Genomic DNA, 21,151 nt, shown 5'->3' on the forward strand with positions numbered 1-21,151 from the left:
CATTCCTGTTGAGAGCATTGTTGCTCAGTATCCACAGATCCCCAGCATTTCAGCACGTCTCTGAAGGACTCCCCACCTACCTTTTCCCTCACTTGGTTTTCCTTATACCTGTCTGGTAGAACTCAATACTAGTAGACTAATAAAAATGGTTGTCACAAACACGTAGGTTTGAGGTTCCCTATCCTAAAGCTGCATGTGGTGGCAACAGCAGGTTAGTATTACTGCTGAAAGGCTTTCTGTGTTTGTTTTGCAAATATTACATGACCAGGGTGGTGCCTCAAGTAATGACAGGAGCAGTTCTTGGCTTGGACTGGTTGTACACAGACTGGATGAAGGACAAAGGATGTATGTAGAGTTCCCAACAACCAGCATGGCATGTAGTTGCTCGATAGATGCTGATGATTATGGTACTTCTGGTGATAATAATTTTGATACTTGTATTTGTATTAATGTTGGTGTTTGAGCAAAGGTGTTAATATATCCCAACTCTATTAGCATCCTTCTGAAATTATATTGACCTTTAAACCTGTCCTTTGGAAGGAAGGAGGCATAAAAATAAAAGCTGAAAGATGCTATTAAGATAGCTCATTATTCAAAGATAGTATAGTGTGCCAAATTTCAAAGATGATTTGTTAATTGTTGTTTGTTTCGTTGCTGAGATTGAATTCAGAGCCTTGAATGTACTGGGCAAACCCTCCTAGCACTGAGATATATCCTCAACTATGTTTTGCTAATGAAAGCCTTTATATCTTTAGCTCTCATAGAGAAGCTCTTGCTAATCTCAGTGTTAATGTTACGTGGTTGAGTCATTGACAAAAATAACGTCATTGGAGGCAACATTTGTGATGGCTTATTTGCCTCTCAGCTGTGGTTTCTTTACATCTTTATTTAAGCTTTTTCATTTGGAATATATATTGTAACCCATACTGTTTCTCATTAATTTCTTTTTAAATTATTGTTACCTTTGTTTGTTTTTTAACTTACTGTTTTTATTTTAAGTGTATACACCTGTGCACCATGTGTATGCAGAGGCAAGAAGTGGTTGTCAGATCCCCCTGGAGCAGGAGTTACAAATAGTTGTGAACCACCATGTGGGTGCTGGGAACTGAACTAGGGTCTTCTAGAAGAGCAGCCTGTGCTCTTAACCACTGAGCCATCTCTCTATGTCCTTAACTTTTTTTTTTCAATAAAGATTAACTTATTTATTTATTTATGTGTATGAGTATTTTGTCTGTATGTATGTGAACCATATGCATGCATTCTTGGTGTCCACAGAGACCAGAAAAGGCATCTGTTCCCCTGAAACTAATGTTAGATGGTTTTGAGCTGCTATGTGGTTATAGGGAACTGAGCCTGGGTCCTCTGCAAGAGTAACAAGTACTCTTACCCACTGATCCGTCTCTCCAGTCCTATTGCTACTGTTCTTAAATAGCCCTTTAAACAGTAGGGAAAGACCTGTTTTTTTAAGACTATTTTTATTCGTATATTTGTGTGTATATATATATATGCCCGGGGTGGGTGCCTGCAGAGGGCATTCAATCTTCTGGAACTAGTGTAGGGGCTGGGAACTGAACTCAAGTCCTCTGGAAGAGCAAAAAACACTCTTAACTGCCAAGTCCTCTCTCCAGCCCAAGCATCTTTTTAGAATGTGAAGAAGGTATTTTAAAATGAGGTAACTTGCTGTGCCTTCCTCTTCCTGTCAATAGATGTGTGGCCCTGGAATGTCAGATCCACGAGCAGGAGGGGATGCCACTGACTCCAGCCAGACAGCTCTTGATAATAAAGCATCTTTGCTCCATTCAATGCCAGTTCACCCCTCTTCACGCTCTCGTGACTATAATCCATATAACTACTCAGATAGCATCAGTCCCTTCAACAAGTCTGCCCTCAAGGAAGCCATGTTTGATGATGACGCTGACCAGTTTCCTGACGGTATGTTACAGGTTACAATGCTAGCACTTGTATTTTAGAGGACTGATGATCAGTGAAACAATGGCTGTATTTGCTCTTTTATTGTAACTCTTTAAAATGTAAGGAAATGGGGAATGGAAATGTGTACTTGTTACGTGTCACTGGGTCAAAATGTTTGACTAAGGCTCCTTAAGGAAGGCTTACAGTTTCAGAACACACACATCATGACTGGAAAGTCATGGTAGTGAGAGCACGAGGCAGCTGCTCACATCGAATTGGTGTCAGAAGTGAGTGGGTCCTGATGTGTAGCTCACTTTCTCCTTTAATTCAGTCTAGAACTCCGGCCCATCGATGGTGCTTCCCACATTCGGGGCAGATCATCCCTCTTCGTCTAAACATCTCTAGACCCAAATATATGTGTCCATGTTGATTCAAAATTGACAAAATATATTCTCCTAACCTGTAGGTGTTTGTTTATACTATTTTGGTAGTTTTTATGTTTAGAGTGAGAACCTGGGTGGTCAACTTGACCTCACTGTCAAAAATCAAGATAACTCTAACATCCTCCCAGGAACAACTCAACTAGTTATAGCATATGAATTTAGTTTATTTCCAGACAAACTTGTATACTAGAATGACAGAGATCTTCTCATGAAATAACCCATTCTTTATAATAATACTTTGAGTGTGAAATCGTGATCTCTTTTATTAATAAAGGTTCATTTCAGGGCCTGTTACAAGAGAGCATATTATTTATTTTCACATGAAGGTAAAATTGGCTTCAGTCTAAAGGACTATGGGTTATTAATCTGCATAGCCTGATGGGTAGTCACTACTCTCTTCAGTAAGTGCCCTTGTCAACTCTGTGACTGTACACTCTGCCTTTCTGATCACAGTAAGCAGCAAGGCACAGCCAAGATACATGAAAAGCAGTAATAAAGTACAGAATACTGTGTTTCCTTGTTGGTAAGGAATTAGGTTTTTTAATACATTTTTAAAGATTTACTTATATTTTTATGTGCGTTGGTGTTTTGCATGCATGTTTATCTGTGAGGATGCCAGATCCCCTGAAGTTGCAGCTGCCATGTGGGTGCTAGGAATTGAACCTGGATCCTCTGGAAGAACAGCCAGTGCTCTTTTTTTGTTGTTGTTTGTTTTCTTTTTTTTTTTTTTTTTTTTGCTTTTTCAAGACAGGGTTTCTGTTTGTAGCCCTGGCTGTCCTGGAACTCACTCTGTAGACCAGGCTGGCCTCAAACCCAGAGATCTGCCTGCCTCTGCCTCCTGAGTGCTGGGAATAAAGGCCTGCGCCACTGCTACCCAGCAGCAGCCAGTATTCTCAACCACTGAGCTGTCTCGTTAGCCCAGACTTTTTATTCCTTTGAATACATGTTACTTACTTTAAATATTTCCAGTACAGGGCTAGAGAATGCTAAGAGTACTTTCTATTCTTGCAGAGGACCTGAATTCAGTTCCTAGCACCCACATGGTGGTTCATAACCATTCATAACTCCAGTTCCAGGGGATATGATACCTTCTTCTGATCTTTGAGAGGACCAGGTGTGCACATGGTACATTTGCACACACACAGGCAAAACCTCCAGACACATGAAATAAAATTGAAAAAAACGTTCCAGTGCTATTTGACTTTCTGTGGTAAACTTGAAATTCCTCTCAGTGCCAGACATAAGGCTTAGTGGGAAAGGCATTTGCCACCAAGTCTGACAGCCTAAATTCAATCCTTGGAACCCACATGATAGGAGAGAACTGACTCCTGCAAGTTGTCCTCTGACTTCCATCCATATGCTATGGTGCACATACACACAATAAATAAATATTTTTTAAAAAATGAACCAGCATAATGATGCACTCCTATGTAGACCCTATCTCTAGATAAATAAATAAATAAAAGATAGATAAATAAAATAAAAAAGAGCAAAGACAAATCCACTCTTTGGTAAGACTGGAGACACAGTTCTACTGTGAAGAATACTCGATGCTCTTGCTGAGGACCCAAGTATGGTTCCCAGTACCTAGATCAAGCAGCTCACAATTGCCTGTAACTCCAACTCCAGGGGATATGATGCCGCCTTCTGGCCTCTGAAGGCAATTGCACATATGTGGCATACACGCACAGAGACATACACACATGCACATAAATTAAAACCGTAACTAAAACCCCGCTCCTCTTTGATAACAATTGATGGACAGCCAGAACTTCATAGTGAGACCCTGTCTTGATATAGATGGATGGATGGATGGGTAGATAATAAAAATTAAGAATAAAACCTTTATTTTGCACATTTTCAAGAAAAAAAAAACATATTTCAGGACAAAGAAAATAACTCTAATTGATAAAGTTACTCTCTGCTGAAAAATTCTGGTCCATGGAAGGAATGACATGATTAGATGGTGAACATTTTTTGTTGTTTTTGTTTTTGTTTTTTGAGGCAGGGTTTCTCTGTAGCTTTGGAACCTGTCTTGGTACTCGAGTTCTTCATACTCACAGAGATCTGCCTGTCTCTGTCTCTGCTTCTCGAGTGCTGGGATTAAAGGCATGTGCTACCACTGCCCAGTGATAATGAACATTTTTAACTCTTTAAAATAATTGTTTCAACAGCAGTCAGTGGGTCAGCCCACTGCTGAAATATTGCTGGAGAAGTTCCCAATGATCAAGTCGTAACTACCTAAATCACTGAAAGTGGAATGTGCAGACACACAGAGAGCCTCCAGCAGGAGGTGCTTCCTGACAGGCAGTAACTAGATGTGCAGTGGGGATGGGGAGGAGGGGAGGGGTGCTACACTCTTGCTGAGGTCTGGGTGATAGATACCTGGGGTTTCCTTACACATTGGTTGTAGCTATGTTTCATAGTGTTCTAAAGTGGTCATTTCTACACCTGAGAGTCAGCCTATAAAATTACAAAATTAATATTCCATCCTTCTGACAGATCTTTCCTTAGACCATTCTGACCTAGTTGCAGAGCTGTTGAAGGAGCTGTCTAACCATAATGAACGTATAGAAGAAAGAAAAATTGCCCTCTATGAACTCATGAAGCTAACGCAGGAAGAATCTTTCAGTGTTTGGGATGAACACTTCAAAACAATATTACTGTTATTGCTTGAGACTCTTGGGGATAAAGAGGTAAATTGCAGGATATGTATATAAACGATATTCTGTACTGTCTGAGTGTTTATGTATTTATTCTTACTTGGCTTTGTGGGTAGCGGACTAGGAATCACACCCAGGGCCTTTCCAACCCTTACTTGTTGCTTAGCTTTCCTGTTGATCAGCTAGTACACATTGGAACCTGACAAAATGACTCTGTTCTGCTGCTGTTTTCTACATGTAATTTTTACTCTAAAGTGCTGTTTCTTTTAACAGATTTTTGTTTCTAAAATTTTTAAGAAGTTTCCAATAGTTAAAAGAAGATACATGTAGCAAGCTGATTCCCACAGAAAAGTAAAGATTACTTGTACATATTTAAATATGTTTTCAGAGCCGAGCGGTGGTGACACAAGCCTTTAATCCCAGCACTTGGGAGGCAGAGGCAGGCGGATCTCTGTGAGTTCAAGGACAGCCAGGGCTACACAGTGTGTGTGTGGGGGGGTGTCAGTTGTAAAAATTCCTTTCATAGTCAAAATGTTACTTATTTCAAAGTAATAAAGCTAGGCACTTGGAAGCCTAAGTTAGAAGAATCACTGCAAGTTCAAGAACAGCTTGGGCGACAGGGTGAGACTGTCTGAAACCAAGTACCCAGCAGTTGTTTGCAGGTCTTCCTTGCAGAGCCTGTACTTTTGTGAATTTTAGCTTAAAAAGCACAGCTTTTCCTTTTCCTTCTAACTCTTTTGTGGTTATTAGCCAAAAGCCTAAGCTTGCTTCCCCTGACACTCTAGGCCTTGAAGATGCCCTCTGCCCTGTATGCAGCTACTGCCAACCCCCGTGCCTCACTCAAAAGTCAGGGGTTTCTCTCCTCTTCTCCATCTCCCTCCTTTCAACAGCTTCCAGAATTTTTAACTTGTCTCTCTTGTTTTTTTTCTCACAAATTCTGGTAATATGGTCTTAAGCCTAGAAAGACTAAAATCATTTTTAAAAATCTGTGTATGGGGCTGGAGAGGTGGTAAGCCGCTAAGAGTGCTTAATGCTCTGGAAGAGGACCTGTGTTGAGTGCCAAACTCCCGGTATTGGGCAGCTTGCAAGCACCTGTAGCTCCAGCTCCAGGAGATCCCGTGCTGCTGGCCTCGGAAGGCACCTGCACCCTTATACACAGGCACAGACCCCTACTTCAATATAAAATGTAGATGTAGTAGCAAATGCCTATAATCTCTACATTCTGGAGGTGAAAACAGCAGGGTTACACCTGTGGGGCCAGCCTGGGCTACATTTCAACCTTGAGCCCAGCCTATCTCCCAAATACAACAGAAGTAAGAGTGATCCGTTTTCCACTAGAGATGATAAATTGTGTACTACATGCTTTATACAGCATCCCTCCTCCCAACCTTAAAATGCTTATAGAAATTGAAAATGTGCAAAGATTTTGTGCTATCCAAAATATTATTAAAACCACTTAAATGTTTCTTCTTAGCCAACAATCAGGGCTTTGGCATTAAAAGTTTTAAAAGAAATCTTAAGGCATCAACCAGCAAGATTCAAAAACTATGCAGAGCTGACCGTCATGAAAACATTGGAAGCACACAAAGACCCTCATAAAGAGGTGAGTGACCAAAAAGTTTCAGTCACTAGTGTATTATCACAGTTATGTCTCATAAACCTGTAAGCGCTTCCCAGAAAGCACTCTGGTTTGGTGGATGAGGGCTTAGTTTTATTTATTGTGTATATGTGCATGCTGTATGTATGTGAGCATATGGTCAGTTCTTTTCTTCCACCTTTATGTGTCTTCTGGGAATTGAACTCAGGTCGCCAGGCTTGTATGGCAGGCATCTCTACCCACTGAACCATCTTCTTGTGTACTTCCTCATACTTAGTCTTATATTGTACCTTGGTTTTGCCTGAAACTCACTATGTGATCCAACCGGCCTTGAACTCTGAACACCCTCTTGCCTGAATCTTCTAAGTACTGGGATTGCAGGTGTGAGCTAACATTTCAAGCTAACAGTGTCCTTCTTAATCATTTCCTTCATAAATACTTGATTTTTGATATAATGCTTATTAAGATGTAAGCATAGAGCTGGACACATAAGTCAGTCAGTAGAGTACTTATTGCAGAAGGATGAAAATCTGAGTTCAGTCCCTAAACCTGCAGGAAGAAAGCTGGGTGTGCTGGTGTGAGTCTAACCCCAGGACAGGCAGTGGAGACAAGCAGATCACCAGCCTTGCTGACCAGCCAGCCTAGCTGAATTGGCAGATCTCGTGCTAATGAGGGACCCTTCCTGCAGAAACAGCTTTTGGGGGCTGGCAAGAGAAAGGCATTTGCTTCCAAGGCTTATGAGAGAAGTTTGACTCCATGGTGGAGGAAAAACCCAACTCCTGCAAGTTGTCCTCTGACTCCCATATACACCCAGGCATACCCACATTTATACACATGCACGCAGAACACCACCATTTCAGTTTTTATTTTTGAATAGGGTGGGTGACTTCTGAGGAATGACACCCTGCTCTGGCCTTCACACACACAGATACATGGATACCAAGATCCTCTGTAATTTATCCAGTTTCACTTTCTCCATTTTGCTCTTCATTTAATTTTTCTAATTAGAGTTCACCAGCCTGCACTCCACTTAGCAATAAGAATTTGCTGTTTACATAACAAGTGAAGATAACAGATTGTCATTTTTAAGTGTGAATCACTTACAAGGACCTTTGCCTCTGTTACAGGTTTATTCAGTAAGCTTTTTTTTTTAAATATTATATATACAGTGTTCTATCTGCATGTATTCCTACTTATCAGAAGAGGGCGCCAGATCTCATTACAGATGGTTGTGAGCCACCATGCGGTTGCTGGGAATTGAACTCAGGACCTCTGGAAGCACAGCCAGTGCTCTTAACCTCTGAGCCATCTCTCCAGCCCCCACAAACAGCCTTCTTAAGAGTCATGTAAACCTCTTTCCTTACTTCATGTTCATGATATTCTTGCTCCCTACAAACCACAGTGGGGCCTGTTCAATAGTCCCCTACATTCAAGGAGTGTTTGTACCACTTATATCACCATGACATGAAATAAAGCAAACTAAATAAGTTCTTAAAGTCATGAAACTACTTTTGCCAACAGTAGAGGAACTGGGAAGAAGGAGAATGACAGGTGGAGCCCAGTGTCGGCAGCTCCTGGTAGTTGTTAGTCTGATCTTACCTCCCTTCTTGTATTCATCTGTTTACTGCAGTATTTTCAATGCACATCCAGAGTACCAAGTCAAATTAAATGCTTGATGAAATTCATACTTAGGATTTACAGTTTGTTTGTTTGTTTGTTTGTTTGTTTTTCCTGGCTGGCTTTGCCTTTTGTTTTAGGTGGTGAGGTCTGCTGAGGAAGCTGCCTCCGTGTTGGCTACTTCAATTAGTCCAGAGCAGTGCATCAAAGTGCTTTGTCCAATCATACAAACTGCTGACTACCCAATTAATCTGGCTGCAATCAAAATGCAAACAAAAGTGATAGAGAGAGTATCCAAGGACACCCTTAACATGCTCTTACCAGAGATCATGCCGGGTCTAATACAGGTAAGCTGCAGACTGGAGGAGTCCATCCGGATGCATGTGTGCTTTGGTTATCTCACACTGTTTTCAAGCAACACTAGTGGCACAGTCAAGACTGCCATGGTCAAGACAAAAGATCTGCATTGGGGGAATAGGTAGGCGGGGTTTAGGTGTGGTACCCAATATGTAACATAAAAGGTACTGCTCAGCAATCTGTTAAGTTCATGATCTGGTGTTGTGAAATCCATTTGTAGTGTTACATAACTGTCACTACTGTCCACTGCTAGACCATCCCCATCATTCTAGACTAGCATTTTGTACAAAGCAATAAAACCCATTTCTCATAACTTCCCTCCTAATCCCCAATAATCTCTGTTCTATTGTCTTTGAACTTAATTATTGTTGATTTTTAATATATGTGAAAAACATAAATATTTGTCCTCTTATTTAATGTTTTGTGGGTTCATTCATAATGTCAGAATTTCATTCCATCATTTAGGAATTTACATTTGTTTATCCATCCGTTCATTGCTGAATATTTGGGTTCTGCATTTTTCTTTGCTTTTTATTACTATAACTATTGCAGTACTTGTGTACATCTAGAAGCAGAAATCTGTTGCCACATCTATCTAGAAAGTAGTTATACTGATGAATATTCATAAATGCATTGTGGCTATGACTTTTTCTCCCCACCCATACATATAAACATTTTAGCAAAAATGGGATATTTTGCAATATTGCCACATACTGTAAAACTTTGTTAATATTCTACAATGTAGTTTTAGTGGCTGAACAATATTACATAGTATGTATATTGAGCTCTTTGCATCTACAGTAGTTTATTTGTGACTTTGCCCTGAACTTTATTAACCAGTGTGTTTGTGCAGGGCTATATATGCTTTGGTAATAAGCATAGCATGTACATAATGTATATACATCATATGTTATGAATGCTGAATTAATGTTTCCTGGATGAAGCCTTAGGATATGCAAGTATGATCCAGGAGCTCCTGTGGCTCCATCTTCCCATGTTTGTTTCTGGTCTTGTGAGACAGGGTTCTACTCTGTAACTCCAGGCTGGCCTCACACTGTGGCAGTCTTCCTACCACAGACTCCCAGGTGCTGGGATTGCAGGCTTGAACCAGCATGTGCAGCCTAAATTCTGAAGTTTGATGCAAAGCCTTATGACACGTGATTACTGAGAACTTGTCAGAAAAGCACAGGAACTGTAATGAATTAAAATTATAGTTTGTTTGTTATAAATGTTTAAAATTAGAGTATATAAATATTAAGACCAGAACAAAGAGCAGCAAGAGGCAATAGTAGTATATAGTATTTGACTATCTGTAAATGTTCACCAAAAATGTTATCTCCCTGAGCAGCTAAGATTGCATATTCAATGTGAGTGGAACTGGACAGACATGGTGGTGCATGCCGTTAAGTCCCAGCACTTGGGAGGTAGAAGTAGGTCCATCTCTATGAGTTCCAGACCAGCCAAGAAAACTGAAAAGACAGCCATAGAATGGAGAAAAGTTTTACAAGTTAGTATCTTATAAGAGCCAGAATATATGTAAAGACATATTCTAACTTAACAACAACAAACAAATGTTTTTAATAGGCAAAGGACTTGTATAGACATTTCACCAAATAAGATACACTGGTAAAACAGCCAGTGAACAAGTGGAAAAAGCTAGTTCTCATTAGCCCCATGGAAACATGCATCAAAACACACTGCAGGGGAAGGGAGCTGGAGAGATGGCTCAGATGCTCTCCCCCACTCTTTAAAGTACTTATTTTTAATTATTATTTTATGTGTATAGGTATTTTGCCTGCATGTACATTTGTGCACCACATGCATGCTGATGTTTGTGGATGTCAGAAGAGGGCATCAGATCCTCTGGACCTAGTGTTTTAGATGGTTCTGAGCTACCATGTGAATACCAAAAATTGAGCCCAGGTCCTCTGGAAGAGCAGCCAGTGCTCTTAACGACTAAGCAGTCTCTCTTTCCTCTCTTGAAGAGGACCCAAATTCAGTTCTCAGCTCCTATATCAGGTGGCTCACAACCACTTGTAACTCAAGCTGCAGGAGGAGCCAGTGGTCTCTTCTGGCCTCGTCAGGAACTGCATTCATGTGCACAAACTCCCACTTAGGCACACAGATATCCACATAATTAAAAATAAAAGTAAATTAAAAAAAAAAAAAACCACAGGGAAAGGCTGGTAAAATAACTCAACAGGTGAAGACATAAGCCAGAGGACCTAAGTTCCATTCTCAGAACCATGTAAAAGTAGAAGGAGAGATCCAGCTTTACAGAGTTGCCCTCTGTGTTTACCCAAGAGGAGAGAAAGGAGAAGTGACACTATAAACTTACTAATGAGTGAGTACACGTCACAGTACACCACACAGTAGAGCTGTATCTGTGGGAAGGAAGGAGATGCTGGGACCTGCTGCAGCCTGCTGGCAGCTAGAGGAGGCCAGATCCAGAAGCCCTCCGACCCTGCTCTTCCATCAGCATCCCAGAGACAACAACCAGAGAACGTGTTTTGCCAGGAGCTGTGGGCCCCATATTTTTTTTTTAATGTGTTGGATGTTTTGGTTGCATGTATGTATGTGCACCACATGGATGCAGTGTTCCTAGAGGGCAGAGAGAATATCAAATCTCCTAGAATCAAAATTACAGACAGTGGAGAGCCACTAGCCTGGTGTTGAGAATCAAACCCAAATCCTCTGGGAGAACAGCTATTCCTCTTAATCACTGAGCCATCTCTCCAGTGGATCAGGAGTTCAAGGCCCTCTTCAGTTACATAGTGAGTTTGAGGCCAGCCTGGTCTACAGAGCAAGTTCCAGGGCAGCCAGGGCTACACAGAGAAACCCTGTTGCTCAGGATGCTATGAATGTGTTGCTCTGATTGATTGATTGATTGATTGATAGATAAATAAGATGCTGATTGGCCAGTAGCCAGGCAGGAAGTATAGGCAGGACAAGCAGAGAAGAGAATTCTGGGAACAGGAAGGTTGAGTCAAGAGTCGCCAGCCAGACACAGAGGAAGTGAGATGTAAAAGTACCGATAAGCCACAAGCCACGTGGCAACTAATAGATGAATAGAAATGGGTTAATTTAAGATGTAAGAGCTAGTCAATAGTTAGCCTGAGCTAATGGCCAAGTAATTTTAATTAATATTTTATAAGTGGGCTGCAGAACTGCGGGGGCCCGAGGGGGACTGGAGAAAACTCAAGCTACACCCTGTCTCAAGAAAAAAAAAAAAAAAAAAAAAAAAGATAGCCTCAGCTACATAGACTGTCTCAAAAAAATGAAACAAAACATAATGGGCATGGTGGTTGTGCCTTTAATCCTGGTACTCAGGAAGTAGGTGAGTCTGTGAGGCCAGCCTGTTCTATATAGTGCTAAGCCAGCCAGAGCTGTAAGTGGAACTCGTTTGTCTCAAAAAAAACAAAAAAACAAAAAACAACAACAAAAAGACATTGTTTGTGGGGGGGCAGTGGTGGTGGTGGTGGTAGCGGTGGTGGTGGTGGTGGTGGTGGTGGTGGTGGTGGTGGTGGTAGCAGCACACGCCTTTAATCCCAGTACTCAGGAAGCAGAGGCAGGCAAATATCTCTGTGAGTTTGAGGCCAGCCTGGTCTACAGAGTGAATCCCAAGACAACCAGGGCTACACAGAGAAACTTTGTCTCAAAACAAACAACATAAAGAAAAAAAAAAACAACCAGAGCTGGAGAGATAAATAATGGATATTGCTTGTCAAGAGGACTCAAAGCCTTCTGGAACTCCAGCTCCAATAAATCTGACACCTCAGGCCTCCACACCACCGCCACCACCACCACCACTACCATCACCCCACACACACCATACAATATGCATGATAGGCCAAGTTAGGTGTATTGGGGTGAGGCAGCCCTGGATTTTTCCAGTGCTCCTAACTGCTGCCATAGGTGCTCATAAATGGGAGAGGCAGAGGGGATTACGCATAGCAGGCAGGAAATGGAGATGACAAAGTGAATTGGAGACAGATTGCCAAGGCCTTAAGACAAGGGGATTTGAGGTTTAAGGTTACTGTTACATAGCAGCTGGAAGTTAATACAAACCAGATTAAGCTGGTCTCAGAGATAGACCTCCTGAGTACAACTCTGATGTCATACCTCTTAAGCTCCTTCCCAGGTTTCCACAGCCAGAATGAACCCCTATCTCATGTAGCTCCCCAGCTGGTCCTGCCTACCTCGTCCTCCTACTTAATATGTTTCTGTTTCGATTTTTGAAACAGGATCTTACTTTATATCTCTGGTTGACCTAGAACTCGCTGTGTATATCAGGCTGGCCAAGAACTCAGATATGCCTTCTTCGGGCTCCCAAGTCCTGGGATTAAAGTCATACACCACCATACCTGCCCTCCTATTTTGTGTGTTTTCCTTTAATGAATGAATTTATTCATACATAGAAAGTGCTAGGTTGTTTATGAAATCATGTACTTCTCTCTGTCTGCTTCATTCAGTCCTCCTTCCCTTTTGTCCTTTTTCTTTTTTGAGATTTTATTAGTTTTTGTTTTATGTGTATGAATGTTTGCCTGTGTTTTATCTGTGCACCATGCTTGCAGTTCCCACAGAGCCCTAAAGAGGGCATTGGGTTCTCTGGAACTGGAGTTACAGATGTCTATGAGCTGCCATGTGGTTGGTCCTTTGCCAATGCTCTTAACAACTGAGCCAACTCTCTAGTTCCTTGTCCTTATTTTTTGAGATTGAATTTTATATAGCCCAGACTGGCCTTGAACTTGCTGTATAGCATAGGGTGACCTTGACATTGCGATCTTCCTGCCTTAACCTCCTCTCCTGAATGCTGAGATTAGAGTCAAGTGCCACCACACCTGTTTTTTGCAGTGCTGGGGATCAAACCCAAGGCCTTGTGTGACCTAGGCAAGCGCACTACCAACTGAGCTCCATCCCTACCTCACACCACCCCACTCTGTTGTCCCAACTAGCTTCCTCCTCCTTTATCTTCCATTTGATTTCTTTGCAAAGTATTTTCTGAGCATTGTTTCCTACCCAGCTCTCTCCTGACCTGACCATAGCATTCAGTAACTTCTGGAAGGTCAGTTCCATCTCACTGGACACCGAGCATTGTTAACCTCTCCTATCCTGGTCACATAGCAGCCCTTCAGTGTTTGAATGTCAGATATAGTAGCATCTGAGTGTTACTTGTAATTAGAAAAGTCTGCAGAGGAAGAGGTGGTAGGAAGAATTAAACTTGGAGCATTTAGGCTTGAGTTTGCAGTTCAGTGGTAGAGTATATTTCCCCATCATACTCAAAGCCCTGGGTTCATTCACAGCATAGAAATGAAGCCTAAATTTGCAGTACTAAAGAGTGGTGAAATTAGGGTTGTGCTAAATGGGGAAAAATTAATATATAATTCTACAAAGATGATAAAACTGAATAGTTAGGTCTTTATGAATTTTTTCAGAAGGATATTGTGTGATACTTGTTTTGCAGTAATTTTAGAAAGCTAATATGACTTTAGTAGGAATGGACTCTTACTTGGTAACGTGTTCATATATATTCAGATAATTGATTTAGTACTTATGAGTAGGATTTCTATGGACTATCCAGATATAAGAGAAGTGCATTATCTAGACTGGATTTATTTGAGAAGGTTATTTAAAGAGGAGACATACGTGACACATTCTAGGCCTGGGTTCTAGGAAGGCCTTGACTGCCAAACCACAGCATCTGATGGTGAGGAGCTCTTCACTGCTTCAGAGCTGCATGCTCTATCTAAGGAGGCTCTCTGGGGATGTTTGCAAAGTGGATTGGGAAAGGGGTGGGTGCAGACTGCAGCTTCTAAAGAAAGAAGGTGCTGAGAACACTGGCAGCTGGTAGAGTGTGGGATGGGGTAGAGAGGAAAGCTCTATCATTCCTGCCTACAGGGTGGAAAGTTGGCTCAGGTGAGAAGTCATGTTAGAGCTCTCTTCTGTCCTTCAAGGTGGCCTTCTTAAACTGTCAGAGATACTACCATGACCTCTCTTCCCTAGGGTTACGATAACTCAGAAAGCAGTGTCCGGAAAGCTTGTGTCTTCTGCCTGGTAGCTGTTCATGCGGTGATTGGTGATGAACTAAAGCCACATCTCAGTCAACTCACCGGCAGTAAAGTAAGTAGTATGGAGGCTCTCGGTTAACAGCATGATGTGGTGAACTTGCTGCTCAGCTTTTAATAAGTAGTTCTGAGTTTTCACTTTGCCTTTATTCCTCCAACTGCCTCTCAGCTCTTTCTGCTGCTAAGGTCTGTGCTGTAGTTACTAACACCAACAGAGAGGTAGCATGGTCAGGAGGCTGCTGTGGGGTTAATACCTGGAGCTCCTGGTCATTTGTAACAGCTGACAGACTCCCATATCCCACACTTACACCCTGACCTCCCTCCCCAAGGTGAGGCCTGTTTGGTGGTGGTGGTTTATTTTTACTCTTTGATTCTTTCAGGGCCAGCGCCCAGCTCTCAAAAAAATGCACGGAGACTTATTCTTACTTATGGATGCCCGGCCTTAGCTTGGTTTATTTCTATCCTGTCTGCCTTTTACCTCAGGACTTTTACCTTTCTATATACCTTTTTTTACTTCTTACTCCATGGCTTGCTGTGTAGCAGGGTGGCTGGCCCCTGGAGTCCTCCTCTCCTTTTCCTTTTCTCACTCCTTGCTCTTCTCTCTTTTTGCTCTTCTCTCTTCTTCTCTCTCTCTCCTTCTCTCCCCTCCCCTCTCCTTCTCTCCCCCTCCCCCCTCCTCTCCCCTCCCCCTCTCCTCTCCTCTCCTCTCCCCTCCCCCTCTCCTCTCCTCTCCCCTCCCCCTCTCCTCTCCTCTCCCCTCCCCCCTCCTCTCCTCTCCCCTCTCCCCTCCCCCCTCCTCTCCCCTCCCCTCCCCCCTCCTCTCCTCTCCCCTCCCCTCCCCCTCTCCTCTCCCCTCTCCCCTCCCCCTCTCCTCTCCCCTCCCCTCTCCTCTCCCCTCTCCCCTCCTCTCCTCTCCTCTCCCCTCCCCCTCTCCTCTCCTCTCCCCTCCCCCTCTCCCCTCCCCTCTCCTCTCCTCTCCCCTCTCCCCTCCCCTCCTCTCCTCTCCCCTCCCCCTCCCCTCCTCTCCTCTCCCCTCCCCCTCTCCTCTCCTCTCCCCCCTCCTCTCCTCTCCTCTCCCTCTCCTCTCCCTCTCCTCTCCCTCTCCTCTCTCTCTCCTCTCTCCCCTCTTCCTATTTATTCTCTCTGCCTGCCAGCCCCACCTATCCTTTCTCCTGCCTAGCTATTGGCCGTTCAGCTCTTTATTAGACCAGTCTGTTGTTTTAGACAGGCACAGTAACACAGCTTCACAGAGTTAAACAAACGCAACATAAAAGAGTGAGCACATCTTTACATCATTAAACAAATGTTCCACAGCATTAACGAATGTAACACATCTTCAACTAATATTCCACAAGTTTAGTTAAGAACAGATTGTTGTAGTTATTCACAAATTACTTTATTTCTCCCAAAATGTGGAACACTTGAAGTTTTTCAAAGTTTCGCTTGAAGATTGGATTAAGACGCCCTTTGCACCTGTGATCCTAGCATCCCGGAGGCTGAGCAAGAGTCACTTGCTTTGTCTGTTTGTCTTTAAGTTTCTTAATTTTTTGGTTTGTTTGTTTTCTGAGGCAAAGTCTTCACCATGTAACCCTAGCAGGCCTGGAACTGAGAGATTCGCCTGCCTCTGCCTCCAAGTGCTGGGATAAAGGTGTGCCCCACCACGCCAAGCATGTTTCTCACTTATTTGTGGTGCCACTACCACACCTACAGGCAGTGTGCCTGACACAGTGAGAAGTAAAGAAGAGCCTTCTGTGAGAGGCAGACCTGGGCATTTTGAAGCTGATTGGTCGTAGTTGTACTGTGACCAATAGGGCTTCCTGCCGCAGCTCTAGTGCTGCTGGTGTGGACCACGGCTGCCTCTGTGCCAGGGCCTTATAGTAATCTCCTGTGTGGGAGGGCTGTCTCAAGGCCACCTGCCCTGCAAAGCTTCCTCCTTCCTGCCAAGAACTCTCCTGTTACTTAACCTACTACCGCATCCACCACCAGCACTGCCCTCATCATGGTCCACAGTTTAATGATTGCTGGCCATTGTATTTCCAAGACGGATTAGATTTCCCACCACCACCACAATTACAGCAACCAGAACTTCGTCATAAGCACCACTGTGGTTTTCATATTGCTGTCCATCACTACCATGACCTCTCTTCCTGTAACGAGGACCACCGATAGTGACCACCATCACCTCTCCCATAACACCTGTGCTGCCACCGCCGTCACTGTAACTTCCTGTCCACTGAAATTCCCACCATGGCCAAAGTTACCTCTTACCTCCAAAAATTCTCTACACCCCTGAGTACCCAGATCCACCTCCAGGACCTCTTTGTGATCCAGCAGACCACTTCTTTCTTAGGCCCTTTGCACTTACAGTCTGTACCCATTAGTATTTTTGAGCATAATTTTAACCATGTATCTCATGATCATAATTCAGAAAAGCACATTCTCTCCTTTTTTCTATTCTATCCTAACTTTGTAGTTCTATCTTGCTATACTTTTTCAAGGCAGCCCCTCCCCCCATTATTTTCTGTATCTGTCACACCACCCACATTTTCTAAACTGGTAAGTGGACACTAGGCTTTACAAATCTTCTCTCTTTGGTTCCACTTTATGCCCATCAACCTTGTGTAGTTGAGTACACATAGCTGCCTCTACCTCTTAGCACAAGACTAAGTCACCATTTAAAAAACAAAAAAAGCCCTGGAACTTTGACTTGGTATCTTAAACTAAAACTTTCTGGTTCATCCTTAAGACTTAAAGAATTAGATGAAGGTTATTTGTCTTATTGTATTAATATTACCAGAGCTTTGAAACTTGTTCTTATCTACAGGATGAGAATGAGATATAATTATGGTTAAATTATAGCTGAGTGCAGCTAACTGGAGGCATTTACCTTCATTCGGAGTTTTCCCAAACCCCAACAATTGTCATTACTGTGAACAGATTTACATTTCAAGTTGCAAAAAGACAGAGTAGAACCAGACATAAGGGCTAAGGCATGTGCTCAGTTGTAAACAGCTTGCCTAACATGCTCAACACCCTGGGTTCAGACCCAGCACCACATAAACTGAACATGATGGTGCACACCTGTAGTCTAGATGGGAACAAGGTTCAAGGGTCAGATGTTCAAAGATCATCCTCAGGCACATGTCAGATTGGAGGACAGCATGGCTCTGAGAGACCCTGTCTCCAGATATATCTGTCTTTCAATTCTCGTGTGTGTGTGTGTGTGTGTGTGTGTGTGTGTGTGTGTGTGTGTGATTTCTTATCATATTATTATAATTAGAGCGTGGCTTTGATCCACAGATGAAGCTGCTGAACCTTTACATCAAACGTGCACAGACGGGCTCTGCAGGAGCTGATCCCACTACTGATGTTTCTGGACAAAGTTAGTGCTGCAGGTGGAGCCTCCCAGGTCTCTGAAGAGACAGCTGCCCTCCCTCCTCCAGGACAGGAAACTCTCAAGTACAGCTTTTGGGACAGAGCTACTGTTTCCCAGTTCTAGCTTTTTGTTTTGTTCCGTTCTGTATTTTCTGTAACAGAGGGTGTCCTCAGTCTGCATGTAACTTTACGATAATTATTCCAAATTCAGGAAAAGCAGTATTAACATCAGTTGATCAGTACAAAGTAATTTTTTAATCTAATTCACCATTTCACATGTTTGTACTTCTTTGTCTTCCCACTAACCTTTGCCAGTGTTATGATTGTATACATTTTTAAAATGCTGGTGAAACAGGAATGCTTCAGGCTTTAAAAGTTTAACAGTCTAAATTTTTTTTTTTGCTTTTATTCAACTGCAGAAGAATATTTTTATTGCTACCTTGAGTTTCGTTCCGTATCATGTCCTATGCTAGAAATACTGACAATGACGTGAGACAAAGCAGGGCTACTTGGGACTCAGCCAGACTCAGTTGATGTGGCGGTGGTACGTGTCATTAGCTGCGACTTCTTTGGGATGACCTCAAAGAGAAATGTCCTAGAATCAGCCAGTTCTGTAAGACTGAGCGTGTCTGTGGGTTCTTGATCTCGACACCTTTATGTAAAGCTGTGCCCCTTCTCTGACCCCGTAAGAAAGCTGCACCAAATCACCTGCCTCGGTTTCCATGGGAATAGGAAAATGGATGGTTTTGTTGCAGAGCTTTTTGGTTTATCTTTGTTGTGAATGATGCTTTTGTTGTATTTATTAATATCAGATTCACTTATGAATAGACTTGATAATGGAAACAGATGAAAAAATCAAGTGCATGTGTGTCTTTGACTGTCCTCTGTTTCTCAATTGATAAACTAATTATTGACATGGGAGTCGACCAGCACCTTTTTGTTGAATGATGGAACCTGGTTTCCTTTGACCATGAAATTGTCCTATGAAAACACTGATCCTGAAGAGAGAAGATGGTGCCGAGGCTCTTGTACAATGGGCTCCCATTTTCTACCTCTTCAGGGCTGACATTTTAACTGACCCGCTGCCTGGAGTGTCTTGGAAAACTACTTTAAGGTGATGTTTTGTTACTTTTTGACATTTTTTTAATCACCTCTGCTAAAGCTATTATTTTTATGTGCAGCCAACTTTCAAATATTACCAGTTTGGGTAAAAGACCAACTTAGGTAATTTGGAACCAGGATACTATTGATTTCTCATCTTGACCTTTTTCTTTTCTTTCTTTTCTTTTTTTTCTTTTTTTTTTTTTTTTAAATCCTAACATAAGGTGAATTTGACTGGAAAGCAAATGGCTGTTAGGGAAGCAGTTTGCTATTGTTACAGAGTTATCTATACTTTGTTCAGCTGAAAAAAATGTAGAAATGTATGTAAAGAACTTAAGCCAAGAGAACTGGACGGATGATTGGTTGTAGGCTTTTCCCTCCCCTTGTTTTTGTTCTGTTCCAGCAGAAGAAAAAGATGTTGCTCCATATCCTCCCCCTGTAACACTTTTGTTTTCTACTGTTCATGACATTGTGTATTTATAGTTCTATGCTTACTGTTGTGCATATACTGGCAATAAAACTGTACATAACATTACTTGAAAACCTTAACAATGTAGCTCAGCTGTTTCTGTCTCACTGTAACAAGAAGTGTGGGTTATTCTACATACATGAAAGGTCTTGGACCAGTTATAGTCTCAGGAAATTTATGTGTGCATGTGAGTTGCAAAGACCAAGAACAACCACCACAACCCAATATGTGTAAGTACATGTGTGTTATAGCTCAGACATGGAACTCTGCTCAGTAGTGTCTTGAATCAGTATATTGATTTAATTTAGACCTCTGCTTTACAATACTGTTTTAATTACTGTTGACAACTGAGTAGAGCAGTTTAAGCTGAATAATAGCATTGAAAAATTAGACCTAGCCCCTGGATGTAACAGTAAGCACTGAAGAAATGAATGAGCTGCATAAAAGAAAAGCATGGTTTATTGTTTCCAAATGAAAACTAACATACACTGGGAGTTGGTGGCACATGCCTTTAATCCCAGCATTTGGGAGGCAGTGGCAGTCCAATCTCAAAGTTTGAGGCCAGCCTGGTCTACAGAGTGAGTTCCAGGAAAGCCAGGACTACGCAGAGAAACCCTGTCTCAAAAAAAGGAAGGAAGAAAAGAAGAAATAAACATGAACATTGTATAATTTGGGGGTTGGATTTGGGTGTAGCATGAATCTTAAATGGTCTTTTTAATAAAAACAAACCCAGAGCCAGGTATTGGGGTGAATGCTGGAAGATCAGAGAAACAGAACAAGCCACAGCCACCTCACCTTGCCAATTCCTCAGCTGATCCTGTTTTCTCAAGACTGGAAGCCTCTGCGTCCTTATCCAAATGGATCTCAGCTGAAATGCTTCTCGAAAGCCTGAAAGTTTAACCGGGCTCTAGTTCCTGGTCCTCATGCCTTAAATACCTTTCTGCTTCCTGCTACCACTTCCTGGGATTAAAGGCTCTTGTTACCACACCTGGCTGTTTCCAGTGTGACTTTGAACTCATAGAGATCCAGGCAGATCTCTGCCTCTGGAATGCTAGGATTAAAGGCGTGTGTGCCACCATTTTCTGGCCTGTATATCTAGTGGCTGTTCTGTTCTCTGGCCCCAGATAAATTTATTAGGGTGCACGATATTTTGGGGAACACAGTATCACCACATTTGAGTCTAGGCCTGTGGTCCTGCTACAACTGGGGTCTGTGCTGATATCCATGGCCCAAGATACCTTTAGGGACCATAGGAACCATGCATATTGAAATTCGAGGGCTGTACTGAGCAGGCACCACCCTATGCTGGCCCTGGGAGAGCTGGCCCCGATCGTCACTGGCCACTGTGGCAGGAGAGGCTGTTTGCAGCCTTCACTTGGAAGCAATGGTTTCACCCCTCACCACAAGTGTGGTATGGACATAGAAGAGCTGGCTCCACCCCTTGCCTGAGGAGGGCAGCCCCAGTGGCCTGAACAGACCAAATCAGCTACCACTCAGACCCAAATCCAGGGTTAGACTTGGCCCACCCCAGCCTCTACCCCATTCATGACCTG

The 21,151-nt window shown here is 42.6% G+C and overlaps 1 protein-coding gene across 4 annotated transcripts in view; it reads left to right on the forward strand.

Moving 5' to 3' along the window:
* The window catches only part of Clasp2 (cytoplasmic linker associated protein 2), a 189,286-nt gene extending 169,605 nt beyond the window's left edge, over positions 1–19,681 (forward strand). For all 4 annotated transcript variants that reach the window (XM_059268804.1, XM_059268805.1, XM_059268806.1 and 1 more), the window contains 6 exons: positions 1,707–1,932; positions 4,857–5,050; positions 6,492–6,620; positions 8,372–8,578; positions 14,592–14,708; positions 17,954–19,681. In XM_059268804.1, coding sequence (XP_059124787.1) covers positions 1,707–1,932; positions 4,857–5,050; positions 6,492–6,620; positions 8,372–8,578; positions 14,592–14,708; positions 17,954–18,040 — 960 coding nt within the window. In that variant the 3' untranslated portion in view covers positions 18,041–19,681. The remainder of the gene's footprint in view (positions 1–1,706; positions 1,933–4,856; positions 5,051–6,491; positions 6,621–8,371; positions 8,579–14,591; positions 14,709–17,953) is intronic.
* Positions 19,682–21,151: the final 1,470 nt, after the last annotated feature.

The sequence above is a fragment of the Peromyscus eremicus genome, chromosome 7 (assembly GCF_949786415.1).
Source record: "Peromyscus eremicus chromosome 7, PerEre_H2_v1, whole genome shotgun sequence".
Taxonomy (NCBI): domain Eukaryota; kingdom Metazoa; phylum Chordata; class Mammalia; order Rodentia; family Cricetidae; genus Peromyscus; species Peromyscus eremicus.